General features: G+C 57.9%; 2 protein-coding genes across 5 annotated transcripts; both read left to right on the top strand.

Moving 5' to 3' along the window:
- Positions 1-39: 39 nt before the first annotated feature.
- On the top strand, positions 40-2599 carry LOC125330253 (1-phosphatidylinositol phosphodiesterase-like). Its single transcript, XM_048313205.1, is given in 3 exon segments — positions 40-971; positions 1225-2161; positions 2164-2599. Coding segments are annotated over 2 exon segments (1023 nt in total). The 5' UTR covers positions 40-971; positions 1225-1272; the 3' UTR covers positions 2298-2599.
- On the top strand, positions 2351-17010 carry LOC125330252 (selectin P). 4 transcript variants are annotated; one of them, XM_048313201.1, is made up of 20 exons: positions 2351-2422; positions 6203-6270; positions 6481-6639; positions 7627-7714; positions 9934-10323; positions 10421-10528; positions 10640-10822; positions 12833-13018; positions 13154-13339; positions 13475-13660; positions 13793-13978; positions 14113-14298; positions 14432-14617; positions 14759-14944; positions 15073-15258; positions 15425-15610; positions 15732-15851; positions 16247-16277; positions 16470-16525; positions 16666-17010. In XM_048313201.1, the coding sequence occupies exons 3-19, from the start codon at positions 6631-6633 to the stop codon at positions 16522-16524; spliced, it is 2658 nt and encodes an 885-aa protein (XP_048169158.1). In that variant the 5' UTR covers positions 2351-2422; positions 6203-6270; positions 6481-6630; the 3' UTR covers position 16525; positions 16666-17010. The 4 variants fall into 4 exon arrangements, with proteins under 4 accessions (XP_048169158.1, XP_048169159.1, XP_048169157.1 ...); XM_048313202.1 differs by lacking the exon at positions 6203-6270; XM_048313200.1 differs by lacking the exons at positions 2351-2422; positions 6203-6270; positions 6481-6639 and adding an exon at positions 6990-7097.
- Positions 17011-17694: the final 684 nt, after the last annotated feature.

Genomic DNA, 17694 nt, shown 5'->3' with positions numbered 1-17694 from the left:
CGTGCCGGGGGAGCCGCAGCCGAACGCAAGACGGGGCTGTTCCCGGGGCAGGACGGGGCAGGACGGGGCGGCCCGGGGCGGGTCTGTGCCCCCCGAGCCGGGGGCAGCCGCAGGGAGTCCCCCTCAGCCCGGCCGCTGCGCCCAGCGCGCAGGGAACGTGTCTCTCGGCCTGTCCCCGCCCGTGTCCCTGCAGTGGTAGAGCCGAACGCCCTCCGGGGATCCCTGTGCCCGCCTCGCTCGGGCGGAGGGGATGTGCCCCGGAGGGATGCTCGGAGGAGTCTGTGACCTGTCCGGCGGCTCCTCTCCAAACCCTACTGGGTTCAGTGTGTGCTGCCGACGGGGGTGCCCGGCAGCTGTGTCCCGTGGGCAGGAGGTGGGTCACCCCTGCGCCGGGCAGCCTTGCAGTGACTCCAGCGTGAAGCAGTCACTGGTGCATGAGCAGCAAGGGCATGAAGCCCACTTCCTAGGCAACTCTCGCTGAGCAGGTCCTGGGGTGTGCTGGCAAGTACAGACCCCTGCTCCGGGTGCCTGCCTGTGCGTTGTCCCTCTTGACAGGGACGATGCCCATCATCACCGGGCTGGTCCAGGTCCCACCAGGACATGGCTCTGGAGTAGACATGTGGGCACCCCGCGGCTCTGCACAGCCACTCCCGTGGTTAGCATCCAGGGGCCCTGCGGCACCTCGATCCCGTTTGTCCTGATTCCTGGGGAGGGAGGTGCAGAGGCCTGAATGGCTGCTGTCGGGATCAGCCAGGAGGTTTTCCAGCCTGGTGTGTCTGTCAAGTGCTCTCCTTTGGCCGAGGGCTGAGGATGAATCCCAGGTGCACGTGCCGTTTGCGAGGCAGGACGCGCGTCATGACTGTCCCCGGGTTAATGGCTGGCATCCCGCTCTACCTGCCAGTGTGCCGCCGGCACCCACGGCCGCGCGGCCTGTCCATCGGGCTCTGCTCCGCAGCCACAGGCAAACCCAGGTGGGTGAACGAGGGGGAGGATGGGACGTACCAGGGCTCGGGGGTACTGGGACGAATGCTTGAGAGTGGGAGGGGAAGAGTACAGTTCGACAGAAGTACCAGCAGCAACGTATATGGCCCATGTGGTATGTTAATAGGGTATGGTATGCTCTAGGGTTTCATGGCATGGGGGAGAAACCACTGGGGAGGGTAGGATCGGGATGCATGGGAGCCATGTTCCCACCGCTCATGGTCTGCTTCTCCTCCACGGCAGGGCTCCGGGGGGCCAGGCAGGTGCCGGAGTGCCCGCTCTCCCGGTGGCATGGAGACATGGTCCCGGCGCAGCGCTGCCTTCGACTGCGTACCCCAGCCAGCAGCCTGCTGCCCCGACTGGATGGCGGAGCTCCCCGACGCCCTACCCCTCTCCCGCCTTTCCATCCCTGGCACCCACGACTCCCTCAGCCTGTTCGGCGGCCGGCGCCTGCGGTGCCAGAGCTGGGGCCTGGAGGCCCAGCTGGCGGCCGGCATCCGCTTCCTGGATGTGCGCTGCAAGCTATCGCGGGGTGAGCTCCGCATCTACCACCTCTGCACCTTCCAGCGGGCCAGCCTGCGCGGCGTCCTGCGCCGCACCCTGCGCTTCCTCCGCGCCCACCCCGGCGAGGCCGTGCTTATGCGCATCAAGGAGGAGCTGCCCATCTTCTCCCGGCCCGGCTTCGCTGCCCAGCTGCACCGCTGCCTGCTGGAGGAGGGACAGGGCTGTGTGTGGTGCCGGGAGGAGGTGCCAACCCTGGGCCAGGTGCGCGGGAAGATCGTGGTGCTGGAGGCGCTGGCGCGGGAGGTGCTGGGCATCCCCTACGAGCAGCTGAGCATCAGCGACGCCTGGAACGTGCTCTCACTGGAGCGCAAGTGGGCCCGGGTGCGGCGGCACCTGGAGAAGGCGGCCGGCGGAGACCCCGCTACCATGTACCTCACCTTCTGCTCCGGCAATGGGCTCTTCACCTGCCCCGAGGAGGTGGCCCGCTTTGTGAACCCCCGCTGCTGCCAGCACCTGCGGCGCCGGGGCGGCCAGCCCGTGCGCTGGGGGGTGGTCATCATGGACTTCCCTGGCGCAGGCCTTCTCCGGCTCATCGTGGACAGCAACGGCCCGCGGGCCAAAGGACGCGGCACAGCGGCCCCCGGCACCCCCGCGGTACCGTGCCGGCACCCCCGCGGCAAAGGGGACGGACGCCGCAGCCGGCACAGCTCTGCTCGCTGCCCGCGCCGCTGTCCCTCGGGAAGGACGCTGCTCCCGGCCCCGCGCCTCAGCCGAAGGACGTCAGTGCCTGGAGGGCAAAAGCGGGTTTCTAGGTCTTGCAGAGCACCGGAAAGCCTTCGTGGGATAACGGTGTGACAGCCGCGGAGGCAGCAGAGGAGGGCCGGCTGTGGTCGGAGCCGGGCAGCCCGGGGAGCTGCGCCCTGCCCTGAGGAGCCAGGTACGGTGCCGGTGCAGGGCTGGGCCACCGAGACCCCACAGCGCAGCAGGGGTGGGTGGGGATAGAACGTCCTACCTCACCTCCTGTCAAGCCAGTGAGTCCTCCCGAAATGCCTCTCTGCAAAACAGTCCTTTTCCTTTCAAGGGTAAATGAAAATAAAAAGAAGCTAGGAAAGCACTGCCTATGTTGCCTTGCCATTTCCTGTCAGAAAAGACCTTTTGGTTTTGCTGCTTAGATGTGAAGGAGCCTGTACCTCTCTGCCCATGGATAAAGCCCAGTTAGATTGGTGTCTGTGACCATCTTGCTCTTAAAGCAGAGCTGCAAAATGTCAGAGGAGTAAGAATTCTTTTCAAAGGTGACAACAAGGGGTTAGGAACGTCCTTCCCCTCTTTATTTTAGCTTTTGTTTGTTTCTTGCAGGGGCTTGCCCCAGAAGTCAAGACTCTTAGGGAGAGCCGAGTTCAGCAAGTGCCACCCACCCTGTGCATGGAGAGCTGTATGGCCCTGGAGTCACACACCCAGGGGATGCTGCACTGGGCAGAGCTCAGTAGTTTGTAACAGCAGAGGTAGCGTGGACAGGGCAGTTTGTAGATCCACAAAAGCAAAGTGGTTGAGGCATAAAAAAGACTTTAAAACACGTTGTGCCAGTGCCTGCCCTACCTGCAGATAATAAATCAGTAATCTAAATAGACAACACAATAGCTCATTGGAGCAGAAGGATAGCCAAGATGCCAGGGGAGAAATCATCACCCAGGAAGGTGCCTGCTGTATCACTGGCAGCAGCCAAGCTGGACCAGCTGTGTGCTGAAACAGGGAGGTGAGAAAGAGAGAGGAACTTTTAGAAGAGGAAACCTCAGCCCTGGCCTGCCAGGAGGTGAAGAATGTCCTCTAGGTTGCCTTTGTGTCGGGTGAAACACAGTGCCTCCTGGAGGGGATGCCCCAGGATTTCCTGGCCAGAGGAGAGGATGTCTTTTGCTGTGCAGGGGCTGGCCTTGGCTGGAGACACAGGTCCTAGTGCTGAGCATGTTCATCTGCTGCCCAGGGAGTGGAGCAAGTACACAGCGGGTGACAGACAGAGGAATCTGTCTCTGGGCTTGCTATGTGAGACGGGAGAAGGCTGAAATTTCTGCATTAAACCAGACGTGACAAAAACACTGGTTGATGTCCAGGATGAGGGTGGCCTGCTCCATCAGCTGCCAGTGCCTCCTGTGCCTGGGTTGCCCCCACACCAAGCCAGTGTGACTGGTACCACTCTCCTGCTGAGAAGATGAGTTCCACTGGGGCAGGGCCAGGTGGGTCCGTGGCCTGTCCCAGCATTCCAGGGATGCACAGTGCCATGGAGAGACCCGCAGGACACAAGCAGAGCAATTGCAGTTCCCAGGAGCTGTAGGCTGGGTGGTTTTGCTGTCACTTAGGGCAAGGACTGCCTGCCTGGCTGAAGAGCAGCCCCTGGACGTGGCACATCCCTGCAGCTGCAGCCCAGCACCCCGTACCCACCCTGTGCCTCAGCTCACTGGCAGGGCAGAGGTGCTGCCTGGGATTCCCCGGGTGGGCAGAGTCACTTGTTTATGCCCTACCACTCAAGCAGTGAGATAATGTCAGTGTTATCTACGCCCCAAGCATCCTGTTTGGCAAACCCTTATCTGTGCCATGCCCATGTGGCTGCTGCTGGGTGCCAGGGAGCCGGCAGGCAGCACAGGCAGGGGTACTCAGTGAAATGGCTCTCCATCACCAGCTTGGCAGTGAAAGGCAGGAGGCAGAGAGCTGTCCTATAGCTGAGGTCATAGAAACATCTCTGAGAGGGTCTGGATGGGGTGGGCAGGAGTGATTTCCCAAAGCTACCCCGATAATTCATAGCCAGGTCTGTCCCAGTGCCACAAGGTCCCTGTGGGTGGGGGGTGCAGGGTACCTGTCCCTGGACTTCTGGTCCTGGCTAATTCTTGCAACTGTCTCAGTCTGTCCAAACCAGGGTGGCACTCAAACGCATCTCCCAGTGTCCAAACACTTTGAAATTGTGAGAAAGATTTTATCAGGTGCTGCCTGGGGCGGGGTAGCAGCTGATAACAGGGTGGAGGAGGAGGCTCCGGCTGCTGGAGCTATGCGCTGGGAGACTTGCCCAAGGGCACCCGCAACTCAGGGACACCCTTTGGGTCAAGCACTTCCTGGGGACCTGTGGTGGGAGGGGATCTCCTGCCCGCGCTCAGGAGATGCCTCTAAAGCCTCAGGGAGAGCCGCCCGTGTCCCCAGGGAGGAATGGAGGAATGGCAGCATCGGGGCTGTACCCAGGCGTGTGTGTCCTCGCCGGTACCACCGCACAGTCCTGAGAGGGTAGGGTCGGGTGCCTCCTTACTCCTGTGGGCTGCTGAGCCCTCCCCGGGGCGAGCGGGGCTCCCAGGAAGGTGCCCGCTGTATCGCCGGCAGCAGCCCGTGTCGGGGTGACTCGGTTCCTCTGCGGTTTGCGGGGACATTGCACAAGGAGGGGAACAGGCTGTGCCACCGTGGGGCGGGAGCTCTGCCATAAACAACGCACAGCCGTGCCCCTTCCCCAGAGGCAGAGCCTGGGCAGGGCTCTACGGCACAGAGAGCATCGCCCCGACTGTTGCTCAGCAGCGGGGCACAGCAAAGGAGGCACTTCTCCATTCCAGATGCCTGGGTCCAGAGGGACAGCGAGGAGGTGACACAGGAAAGTGTCTTTGTGCCTGCTCCCTTGAGCCCATGCTGAGCAAAGCCCTGGCTGGCAGCTTGTGCTGTGCCCTCGGAGGGGTGGCTGGGGGATAGGATGCACCATCCTGGCACCTGGGAAATCCCTGCACTACTCAGGCAGGGACAGGCACTTCCTTGGTGAGCAGGGCAGCAGGAATCCAGCAGAAGCATGTGCCCTGCAGCATCCTGAATCCCAGAGAAGCCAGCCTTGGAACCCACCTGAGATGTGAAAGGGTTCCTGGAGATTAACCAGCTCCTAGCAGAGCTGAATCGGGTCGTCTCTCCCTCCTAGCACGTGTACCTTTTCCCACTACATGCAAAGCAAGCCTCAGTATCCGTCCTGCCATGTAGGATCCCCTCTCTGAGCCCAGGCATGGGGCACCTGCCCCCACAAAGAGCTTGAACTTGGTCATGTACTGGCTTTGCAGCAGCAACAGCCTCTGCATCTCAGCCACCTTGATTCATTTAAAGCAATAACAAAAACTATCTGTAGTTACAAAAATAAAGGTGGGGGTATTTTTCTTTTTACTGCTCTGCCCTACCGTGTTGGGTTTCTGCCCTACCATGTTGGGTTTCAGCAGAAGTGAAACTGGCAGGGGCACAGCGTGCTCTGCCCTGGGGCGGTGTACCCATGAACATCCCTCTGAGTCCCATCAGTCTCACCAGTAGAGAGGCAGCTCTCACCCTGACCAGGTTACCCTCAACATCTGGAGCTGCTCTCCTGCCCCAGCAGCTGCCCCTCAGCCTCTCTGCCTGCCTGGCTGCTTCTTCCCTTCCCGTAACTGACTGCTGTCTGCACATGAGCTGCTAAAAAGCAAGGGCTCCTGAATTACTGGATGTACAGACTCAGCAATTCCATAAAAATAGACAACTGCAGTAAAACATTTTTCAAGGAAGATATCCAGAGACAGGAAACAAGGTTCATTTATACTGGCCAATGATAAAGTAATTGTAGTGGGTTATGGCTCTTTGTGGGATGGGTTCCTCCTTTTGTCTAGAATGAGTCCTGGTGGAGCAGTATCAATTTCTCTGGAACTGGAAAATACAAGTAACCTGCATGGCTCTTGTTTGGCTTTAGCTGGAAGTGGGCAGAGTAATTTCTGCAGAAAACCTGGCCAAGGCAATTCTACTTACGAGCAGGACAGGGTAAGAAAAGATTTATTATGATTATAATGATTCAAGGGGCGGTGGACACAATTAGACATGTTCTTGAAACACTGGTGGAAATTCCTAACGGATGTTAATAAGTAAGGGGGAAGTTCCTCTGGCATGTTCTTGGACCTTTCTCATAAAGACTTAAAGGTAAACACAGAAAAATACATTGTGTAAGTAACTGCTTATAAACGGTGTATGAAGATTCACAGCCAGAGCAAAAGGCCTGCATGCGAGGAGAGCATCTGGCACAGGAGCTGCGAGGCTGTGAGCCACACTCCCACTCACCCACGAGGGACCTCATCACCCCTCAGCCCTCCCCTGTCCACCGACCACCAGTGTAGGCACTGCCACATGGACATGGTGAGTCAGAGAGTTCTCGGTGCTCTGGGCACTGCAGACTAGGGCTGGACACTTCCTGGAGGGCCTTTTGCCACCTCCTGGGGTGCTCGGGCAAGCCTGGCTCATTGTGGGTCATCTCCTGTGGCTGTCATGTCCCCAGGGCAGCGTGGGGATGCACCAGCTCCCATGCCATGGGGCTGCTGCCGAGCTAGGTCCCATCAGGACCGTGGCCAGTGCTGACCCCACTGTTCCCCTCCGGCCCCGGGCTGAGAGGAGGGTTTTTCGGGGCTGGAGAGCTCTGTGGTGGGGGAGGCAGGGGTGTGCGGCAGGATGTGGGCTGGCAGCGGGGCTGGGATGGGAGGGGAAGAGGCCAGGGGCAGGGAGCGATGCGCTGCACGCTCGGAGGAAGCGTGAGCAGCACTGCCCACCGCGGGACAGCTGCCGCTGGCTGGGCACGGTGCGTCTGCGGCGCCGGCATGGTACGTCCCGCTCTTTCCCTTGGGGATGACTCAGGGTCTGCCTAGAAAAGGGGATTAGGGGAGCGCAGGGCTGTGGGCAGGCACTGACAGGAACCGGTGCCGCTGCTGGGGGCTGTGGGACACATAGCCTGTCCCAGAGACACTCTGCCCGAGCGACTCCAGGCTCACAGGAGACTGCCAGGGACACAGGGCACTGCTACTGCAGAGGCAGATGCCAGCCCTGGCTGGGCAGGAAGGGGCTCGGGGGGCACAGGACACGGCCTGGACTTAGGGGCTCCCCAGGAGTGAAGTGCATTGCTGGCAGTGTCTCCCCCACTGTCCAGCTGGGCTGTAGGCACAGCTCCCCCGAGTGCCTCACTGGAAGGGGCCCTTCCTGCGGCAGAGCCATACCTGGCTGGGAGCACCATGTGTGCCTGCGTGTGAGCTGCCACAAGTAATGTGCCCTTGTGTGTGCCAGGACTGCCTGGCAGCAGCGGGTGCATGTGTGAGCCCCTTGGGATGTGCATGCTCACGTCTCCCTCCCTGTCAGGGCTCTGCTGTGGGACTGCGGTCTGCTCAAAGGACACGGACTCTGGGCTCTCCTGGCATCTACCTGGGCATCGCTGCCATCGCATGGGGTAAGCCACCCACCACCCGCTCAGTAAGCCCAGTGTGACCCTGCTGCCAAGCAGTCTGCAGGTCTGGGGAACTGGAGAAAGGCAGCATTGTTATTTTGGGGGCTCATCAGTCACACCCCCCAGGGCTGGATCCTCCTGGCCTGAGAGGGGGTTGCCCCTGCTTGTGCCAGCTCCCTCCAGGCAGACCGTGCTCCCCCAGGGAGGGCCAGGCCATGCCTGGGGTCCCTGCAGGGTGTTTGGTTCCCCAAATGCAGCGTGGCAGCTGGGGCACTGTACTGTGAACCAGGGAAAGGCAGCTCTACCCCCTGCCTACACCCACGCCCGTGCTGGGGACTGGGGCATGGACATAGGCACAGGACCCACAGGTGTAAGAGTTCAGAGCACAGCTGGGGCAGCATCAGGGAAAGTTAAAGCTGCTAACTAACATCAGGAGTATAGAAGCTAATTTGGCTCTACTGCCTGTAGGATATTTCCTTCACGTACTGGCATCGCACAGAGCAAAACCTACTGGTGCCTGCTCTGTCTCTGGCAATCCTCTGTGAGCTGAATTATTTTCCTAAGAACCTTAGTGAACAAGCTAAGGAATAGAAATGAGGCAAGTGCAGAAGTGTCAGGAGGAGGCTGAGATTTGGCTCTGAGAGGAAAACAAAAAGACAAAGGCACCTCAACTGCAGTGGGTGCTGAGCACTACCCTGGGAAGAGGTATCAAGGCTGCCAAGGGAGCCAAGGGGTCAAAACACAGGAAAACAGTGCCCACTTGGGGCTCAGCACCAGGTGGGGCAGCAAGAGGTAGCATAAGACAGGGCAGATGAGCTGTGCCATGGAGAGGGTGTTACTGGTGGAGCTGGAGGAAAGAGGCAGGAGAACACGTGGAGGATGGACATGGAGAAGATGGGCTTCTTTGTGTGAGGGTAGCAGGTGGCTGCCCTGAGCTGTGCTGGGGAGCAGCAAGGGCCAGGAGGAGGGTGGTGGGAGCTGAGAGTGGGGCAGGCTCCCAAAGGTGCCCTGAGTTCCTGTCCTGCAGCCCCCAATTCCTGAAAGGTAAGGAGGGAACCACATTTTCCTCAGCTTCAGTTCTGTTGAACAAAGAGAAGAGTTTGCTCTTTCACAGGGAAAACCAGACAAATTATGGGAAATTACTTAGGAAAATGTATAATAATGGACCAAACAACGGTCCTAATTAGACTTTAGAAGACCTGTATTTGCATCTAATCTGCAATGCCCAGATCTTTGTCTGCATAACCGCAGTGTGATAGTGCTCTCCTGAGATACAGGGTAAGCCAGGCTGGTTGTTTGGAGCAGACTTTGATCCCCATTTCACTTTCTGCACAGATGGAGACACGATATCCACACATCGCTTTCTGCAGTTGTGGAGATAGCTGCTTCTGGGGAGAATGGAGGAAGCTTCTTTCTGTGGCTAAAACCCTTTGATTGCATAAAGTTGTGGTGTGAAATGCTGTAAATAAGAGCAGGGTTTCAGCAAAGTGCCCTTCACTTCTGGGTGTGGGTTCCAGTTACTTTCTGGCTTTGCCCTGCCTGGTGGGCATGACCATGATGTGAGCTTGACTTTTGTAAGACCTTGTTTTGCAACACTGAGTTTTACAAGACTCTTTAGACCATCTCTGGCTCAGATGAGCAGGTTGGGGTCCAAGGGCTTTTGGGGATGAGGGTATACTGGCTGCTCTGCCTTGCTGCAATCTGACTCTCCTGTAGCAGGGTAAAGCAAGAAAACCGAAGTGGTACACATTGGCACTCAAGGAAGGAACTGTGTTTATGGAAACATCTTGAAGTGGGGCTTTCCCCTTAGGGAAGCCTTTGTGAGCAGGGGAACAGGGCCATGGGGCTGAGCTTTCAATCCTTACACTGGAGACAGGGTTGGCATCACTGCTTGGAGCTCTTCTGCTTCCTGTGCTCTGCCTGCCCCATCCCATGCTGCCCCATCTCAGCCTTCACCCTATCACCTCCACCTTCCTCATCCCTGTGCCATCCCCCTCTGTCCTCAGCTCCTTCTGCCATGCCTGATCCACTCAGGTCTTTGTGTACCTAGAGCCTCATTCTCATCCACACTTGTCCCTTCATCTGATCCCTTCACCCAGCTGGTCACTGGCATCTCTTGGCCATGATGCAGGCTTAGCCCACCCTCACATCTCAAGGGATCCCATCCCTGACCCGGCTCCCAACCTTTTTGCATCAATCCCAGACCTCATCCTCTCCCACAGGCATGGTGCTGTGGGTGGAGGTGGGTGCCTGGACGTACCACTACAGCAACCAAGGGGACTATACGTGGGAGCAGGCCAGGAATTACTGCCAGACCTTCTTTACTGACCTGGTGGCGATCCAGAACAAGCAGGAGATCGAGTACCTCAACAAGAGCCTGCCCTACCATGCGCGCTACTACTGGATCGGCATCCGCAAGCTGGGCGGCATCTGGACCTGGGTGGGCACCAGGAAGGCGCTGACCAAGGAGGCGGAGAACTGGGCACTCGGGGAGCCCAACAACCGCCGCTCCAACCAGGACTGCGTGGAGATCTACATCCAGCGGCCGCAGCAGTCTGGCAAGTGGAACGACGAGCCCTGCAACCGGAAGAAAAAGGCGCTGTGCTACCGCGGTGAGCAGGGGGACTGCAGACCAGAGCTGGATTGGGTAGGCTGGGGACCTCAGCAGGGTGGCCAGCAGCTCCTGATGACCGTCCCCTGTGTGTGCAGCCTCCTGCCAGCCCTTCCCGTGCAGCCAGCGCGGCGAGTGCGTGGAGACCATAGGGAGCTACCGCTGCGAGTGCTACCCCGGCTTCCACGGCCCTGAGTGCGCGGAGGGTGAGACATCCATCCCCATCCCTCCCTCCCTCCCTGCTGGAGAGTCCAAACCCTGGTGACAAAGCAGGGTTCCTGTGCTCCTAATGGGCTGTGGTACCATGTCTCTCCCAGTTGTGCAGTGTGCCAAGCTGGAGCCCAAGGGAGTGCGCATGAACTGCAGCCACCCCTATGGAGACTTCAGCTACAACTCCACCTGCGAGTTTGGGTGCCAGGAGGGGTTTGAGCGGCGAGGGGCGGGCATGCTGCGGTGCCTGCCTTCCCAGGAGTGGTCAGCAAACATCCCCACCTGCACAGGTAGGGCCTGGCAGGGGCTGGGCTGGCATTGATGCTTTGCAGGGACCAGCCCTGTGTGCCCAATGCTGCTCAGGCAAGTCTTGCTGTGCCCTTACCTATTGTGGAAGCATCTCCTGGTGCTGCACGTGGGGTGGGATTCCCTGAGGAGACTACAATGGGCAGAGCAGCTGTGAGCTCTGGATAAGCCCCCCGTTCTGCCTGGCTGTCCCAGTGCCCTGTCTTGAATCCCACTCAGATGTCAGCGCCCTGTGTGCACCAAGTGCAGGGTCAGGACGGTGTCTTGGCTCCTCTGTCAACCCCCTGGCACTGTCTCTTACCTCCCAAAGCCCACCCTGATCAGCCTTGGGAAGGTGTTTGGTATCTTGGGAAAGAGGAAAGAGGGGCTGCTGTCCCACAGCCAGGGGAAGGTTCTATCCTGGCAGGGATGGGCCACCTTGAAAGGGGACAAGGACTCATGAAATGAGGTTACATACAAAGTGGGAAGGACAGAGTGTGGCAGGAAACAACAAAGGAGAGAAAGCTGTGGTATGTTATGCTGCAGGGGCAGAGAAAGTCTTCCTGTCAGTGGCTTGAGGGTTTGCAGCCAGGCACCAGGCATCCCAGAGAAGTGCCGGGGGTGCAAGAGCCTTGCTCCACCTTTCCTGTGCTGCTGTGTGGTACACCTGCAGCCTTGCACAAGAATGGGATGAGTCAAGGACTGGAGCAGACATGGGACACAACTGGGGACCCTCTGTATTGGGAAGGGTGGGGAGTGGGCAGCATCTTTGTATCTATATTCTTTTTTTAAAAAGCCTGCCTTGAAGTTACTGCTGCTGCTGCCTGTGTGGGGTGGGCCTGTGGTCCAACCCAGGACTTGCCTTAGGCAGCTGAGACTAGCAAAACTTTCTGCAGTTAAGGGGAACAGGCATGGAGATGTGATGTGACTGTTTCGTAACCAGCATCCCCAGCAGGGGCAGGCTCCCAGTTTTGTGAAAATCCCCACAGGCAAGCTGGGCTGAGCCTGTGTGCTCCAGGCTTTTCAGGTTCCCAAGGCCTTGCTTTCCCAGCTTGTTTTCTTCCTGCTGGCTGCAATATGACTGATCTTTGTTTTATTGCAAACAATCAGATGAGTCAGTTGGTCACCTGTGCTGATAACGAAGTGGTGTTAGCAAGTGCTGCCACCTGGGCTTACTCCAAAAACGAGCAGAGCAAGGCTGCAAGCAAGGCTGATGGTGCTGCAAGGACTGTGTGGGACAAGGCTGCCTGCCCTGCCTCAAACTCTGCCTGCCCTGCCTCAAACTCTGCCTGCCCTGCCTCAAATGCCTGCAGCCATTAAGTGCCCATTGCTGGCTGGTCCCAAAAGGGGCTGGGTCAACTGCTCCCACCCACACAGCATGTTCACCAATAGACACCTCTGGGGATTCTCTGGGAAACCAGAATGCCTGTAAAATAGCTGTGAAAGGAAAAGCCTACCTAGGAAAGTGCTTGGTGTCAGTCTGAAAGCAGAAGGTGCAGCGAATGGAGTCTGTCTCAGCTGGGCTGGATGGTGTTAATGCCCTGCTGGCACTGACCTGTGGTGGTCCTGCAGGCAGCAGAGCCACTCACCCCAACAAACCTTGGGTGCTGCCCTGGCATGCAGCAAAGCATACCCTGGGCACAGGCTGGGGAGGCTGGCACAAAACCCTGTGGCCACTGCAGTTATTTACAGTCCCAAAGCCATCCTCCTGCCCCTGTGACAAGGATGGAGGCTGGTCTCTGCTCCAGTAAGGGGAGGGAGGTGAGTAGGACTGCAGCAGCTGTGGTCCTTCCTCCCAGGGGCTTTGGCCCGGAGTAGTACAAGGGATAAACAGGGCTCTGGCAGAGCAGCAGCTGTGTCCCTGCCAGAAAATCACTTGTATGGCAGAAAAATCATTGTACTAACTACAGTTTTGAAGAGGTGAGTCTGGGTAAGATTTGATTTGGATTCAGCCTGAATCGTTAGATTTAACCTATCTATCTATACCATATCTGAGATCTGCTCTCCCATTGCAGCCATCATCTGTCCGGTGCTCAGTGCTCCAGAACAAGGAGAACTTAACTGCTCCCACCTCCATGGAGACTTTGCCTTTGGCTCCACATGTGCCTTCTCCTGCCAGACGGGGTTTGCACTGGTGGGGCCGGAGAGCCGTGAGTGCACAGCCACAGGGAAATGGACAGGGGATGCCCCACGCTGTGAAGGTAGAGCTGCTGCTGGAGTGCAGGCTGTCACTGAGCCTTGGGGTGACACTGTGGTGTTCCCCAGCCCCTTGCTCCCAGAATTTTAGTCTCCCAGTTCCCAACCTGCTTCTTGATGTGTACCCCTTCACTTTGCAGCCGTTTTCTGCCCAGTGCTCAGAGCACCAGACCAGGGAGAGATGCACTGCTCCCACCTCCATGGCAACTTCACCTTTGGCTCCACGTGTGCCTTCTCCTGCCAGAAGGGGTTTGCACTGATGGGGCCAGAGAGCCGTGAGTGCACAGCCACAGGGACCTGGACTGGGGACACACCACACTGTGAAGGTAGAGCTGCTGCTCGAGGTGTCACAGGCCTCTGGTTGACCCTGAAATGTTCTCCATCGTCTTGGTTCTTTCATTCCAACAGTTTAGCCTTGTAGTCCCCAGACTCCTGCTCAAAGTGCTTCTCTGTCCTCACAGCCATCGCCTGCCCAGTGCTCAGAGCACCAGACCAGGGAGACCTGAACTGCTCCCATCTCCACGGGGACTTCACCTTTGGCTCCACATGTGCCTTCTCCTGCCACAAGGGGTTTGTGCTGATGGGGCCAGAGAGCCGTGAGTGCACAGTCATGGGGACCTGGACTGAAGATACCCCACACTGTGAAGGTAGAGCTGCTGCTACAACTCAGGGTGTCACTGGCCATGGGATGATGCTAAGGTTTTCCCAGTGTCTCAGACCAAACAGTTCAGCCTTGTAGTATCCAGGCTCCTCCTTGAAGTGTTTCTCTGTCCCTGCAGCCATCACTTGTCCAGTGCTCAGTGCTCCAGAACAAGGAGAGCTGAACTGCTCCCATCTCCATGGGGACTTCACCTTTGGCTCCACGTGTGCCTTCTCCTGCCACAAGGGGTTTGTGCTGATGGGGCCAGAGAGCCGTGAGTGCACAGCCACGGGGACCTGGACTGAAGATACCTCACGCTGTGAAGGTAGAGCTGCTGCTACAACTCAGGGTGTCACTGGCCATGGGGTAACACTAGGGTTCCCCTGAAGCCTCTCAGACTGAACAGTTTAGCCTTATAGTCCTCAGACTCCTGCTCAAACTGTTTTTCCATCCCTGCAGCTGTTGCCTGTCCAGTGCTCCATGCTCCAGACCAAGGAGAGCTGAACTGCTCCCACCTCCATGGGAACTTCACCTTTGGCTCCACGTGTGCCTTCTCCTGCCAGATGGGGTTTGTGCTGATGGGGCCAAAGAGCCGTGAGTGCACAGCCACAGGGACATGGACAGGGGATGCAACAAGATGTGAAGGTAGAGCTGCCTGCTCAAGGTGTCACAGGCCTTGGCCAGACACCAGGATGTTCTCTTTTTGGTCTTCTCATTACAAGAGCTTAGCCTTGTAGTCCCTAGACTCCTGCCTGAAGTGTGCTTCTTTGCCTTGCAGCCATCAGCTGCCCAGAGCTCCGTGCTCCAGATCAAGGAGAGCTGAACTGTTCCCACCTCCATGGGAATTTCACCTTTGGCTCCACATGTACCTTCTCCTGTCAGAAGGGGTTTGCTCTGATGGGGCCACAGAGCCGCGAGTGCACAGCCGCAGGGACGTGGACTGGGGACACACCACAGTGCAAAGGTATTGCTGCTGCTCAAGGTGTCACAGGTCTTGTGTTGACCATAGGATGTTTCCCAGAGGACTTTCTTGGTCCTCTTGTTCCAGCAGTTTAGCCTCATAGTCCACAGATTCCAGCTTCAAAATGTATCTCTGTCTCTGCAGCCATCACCTGTCCAGTGCTCAGTGCTCCAGAACAAGGAGAGAGAAACTGCTCCCACCTCCATGGAGACTTCACCTTTGGCTCCATGTGTGCCTTCTCCTGCCGGATGGGGTTTGCACTGATGGGGTCAGACAGTCGCGAGTGCACAGCCACAGGGAAATGGACAGGGGATGTCCCACGCTGTGAAGGTAGAGCTGCTGCCACAGCTCAGGGTGCCATTTGCCTTGGGGTGACACTACAATGTTCCCCAGCCCCTTGGTCCCAACAGTGTGATCTCCCAGGCTCCTTTTTGACATGTGCCTCTTCACCCTTGCAGCCATCAAATGCTCAGCACTGACCATCCCCAAGATGGGCCAGGCTGCCTGCTCCCATCTCCACGGGGACTTTGCCTTTGGCTCCACATGTGCCTTCTCCTGCCACAAGGGGTTTGTGCTGATGGGGCCAGAGAGCCGTGAGTGCACAGCCACGGGGACCTGGACTGGCGGCCCCACACATTGTAAAGGTGCATCTTGTGATCTCACATGTGTCTGGGAGGGCCCTGTCATAGCAGAGTGCTCTCCTCAGCACCCCAGGCTATGTCAGTTCATCCCCTGGCTTGCCAACACACGTCTCCATCCCACTGCCATCAGTCCTGTCCTCTTGATGCTCCTGCTGTGCTTTATCTCCAGCCATCAGCTGCCCAGTGCTGGCCCCCCCAAGGAGAGGCCAGCTGAGCTGCTCTCACGTGCACGGGAACTTCACCTACAACTCCACATGCACCTTTTCCTGCGAGGAGGGGTTTGTTCAGATGGGAGCAGAGATGCTCCAGTGTGAGGCCACGGGAAACTGGACCAGGGAGCCCCCTGTGTGTGCAGGTACGGTGGGACCCCCCAGCTCCTCTAGCACTGTGAAGGTTCCAACTTTCCTCCAAGCACATCTTGAATGTGGTGGGGGGCTGACAACTTTCTGATGTGTGGCTCTGTGGCTTTGTTTCAGAGGATGGTGCCTTCTTAAAGCAAGTCCTGGCTTACAGCAGTGGCTCAGCCCTGGCAGTAGCTGGTGTTATGCTCTCTGGGGGGCTCATTGCCCTCCTTGCCAAGAGGCTCAGTGACAGAGGTACAGAAATGCTTCCTGCAGCCCACCCTAGCTTTGGCCAGGGGCTCTCAGGCAAGGTGGTGACAGAGTCCCAGGGGAGGCTGGGGTGATCAGAAGAGTTTAACAGTGTGACTGCCTCCAATCACATGTTTTATTGGCTGAATTGCTTGGGTCCTTGGCAGTTTGTCCAGCTGAAAGCGTCAGCAGCCAGGTTTGGAGGGCAGAGCCAGATAAACACCATCACTCTGAAGAAAGCAGCAAATACTTCAGCCCTCTCCTGGCCCCATCCCATGCTTGTCAAACTCTGCTCAATTTCAGATGCTGCTGATGCAGCTTCTCATGACTTTCACTAAACAGATCTGTTTTTTTCTGTTCTATGTGTTTTATCCCCATGGACATTTCAACACCGTTATCAGAGGAGAAGAGGAAGCTCCTGAAACCCACCAGGTGAGAGTTGTGCTCTGCAGGAGGGTGGCTGTCACTGTCACAGCCCTGTGTTCTCCCTGCTGACACCCAGATCTGCCTGTGTGAGGCTGTTTTTATGTGGAGGCATCTCTGGGGCTGACAGGGCCGTGCTAACCCCTGCCCTTCACACACTCCTGCACTCTCCAAGGTGACACCCTTGTGTTTGCCTTCCAGTGACCTAGGAGCCCCGGGCACCTTCACCAATGCAGCATATGATGCTAACCTATGAGGTGAGTGCTGGCAAGACCCTCCCAGCACCCTGTTCAAAATTCACCTGGGTGGCCATCCTCCCAGCTGGGGTACTCCTGGGTGGGGACACCTCTTGGGACTGAAGTGCGTAACACCAGCTCCATCTCTCCTCTGCTTCCAGCCTGCCCGAGACTGAAACCCACCATGTCCCCCAGGGCTGCAGGCCCAGCAGGAGCTGCTGCTGGAGCAGAGGGGCTCCATGCCTGTGGCTGTAGCCCAGACCAGCGCTGCCCATAGACACTGCCGCCATGCTGCATGTACAGCATTCTCCTGAGAAGGGGAGGTGTCTCCAGGGAAGACAGCTGGAGACCCACCAGGGGCTGAGGGCCATGTGCTGGGGGCAGCCTGCCACACAACCCTTGGACATTCTCCCACTGGGAATTTGGACATTCCTCGGTATCTGCTCCACTCATGCTTCCACCAACAAGCTTGTGTCAGCGGGATCTGAATAAACGCTTTTGTCTAACCAATGCCTCTTGTGTGCCTGGGGTGGGGGGAAGAAGTCTTCATTAAATAATGTGGCCAACAGGACTAGGGAAGTGATTCTTCCCCTGTACTTGGCACTGGTGAGGCCACACCTCAAGTGCTGTGTCCAGTTTGGGGACCCTCAGTTCAGGAAGGACATTGAGGTGCTGGAGCGTGTCCAGAGAAGGCACAAAGGGTGGTGAAGGAGCTGGAGCACAAGTCCCCTGAGGAGCAGGTGAGGGAGCTGGTGGTGTTTATCCTGAAGGAGGCTCAGGGGTGACCTTACCACTCTCTACAACTCCCGGATCAGAGGTTGTAAGCAGGTGGGGATCGGCCTCTTCTCCCAGGCTTGTCCTTGTGATAGGACAAGGGGACACAGTCTTAAGCTGTGCCAGGAGAGGTTCAGGTTGGACATCCGGAGAAATTTCTTCAGAGAAAGGGCGACTGGGCATTGGAATGGGCTGCCCTGGGAGGTGGTGGAGTCACGCCCCTGGAAGTGTTTAAGGAAAGACGAGACGTGGAAGTCAGTGTCACGGTCTGGTTGACAGGATCATGTTGGGTCAGAGCTTGGACTCGCTCACCTCAGAGGTCTTTTACAACCGAATTGACTCTGTGACTCTCTCCGGGAACTCGGAGCGCAGGCAGCGCCACCGGCACCCCGCGCGGCCTCCGCCGCCCCGCCCCG

The sequence above is a fragment of the Corvus hawaiiensis genome, chromosome 9 (assembly GCF_020740725.1).
Source record: "Corvus hawaiiensis isolate bCorHaw1 chromosome 9, bCorHaw1.pri.cur, whole genome shotgun sequence".
In the NCBI taxonomy this organism is placed as follows: Eukaryota; Metazoa; Chordata; class Aves; order Passeriformes; family Corvidae; genus Corvus; species Corvus hawaiiensis.
The sequence above is the reverse complement of the archived record's forward strand: the minus strand, read 5'-3'. Positions and strand labels throughout refer to the sequence as shown.

Coding starts and splice junctions, on each gene's coding strand:
- LOC125330252 (XM_048313200.1), top strand. CDS start 7,005: ATGCGCTGCACGCTCGGAGGAAGCGTGAGCAGCACTGCCCACCGCGGG. Junction 10,823..12,832: donor AAACATCCCCACCTGCACAG/GTAGGGCCTGGC, acceptor CTCCCATTGCAG/CCATCATCTGTCCGGTGCTC. Junction 15,259..15,424: donor CGGCCCCACACATTGTAAAG/GTGCATCTTGTG, acceptor CTTTATCTCCAG/CCATCAGCTGCCCAGTGCTG.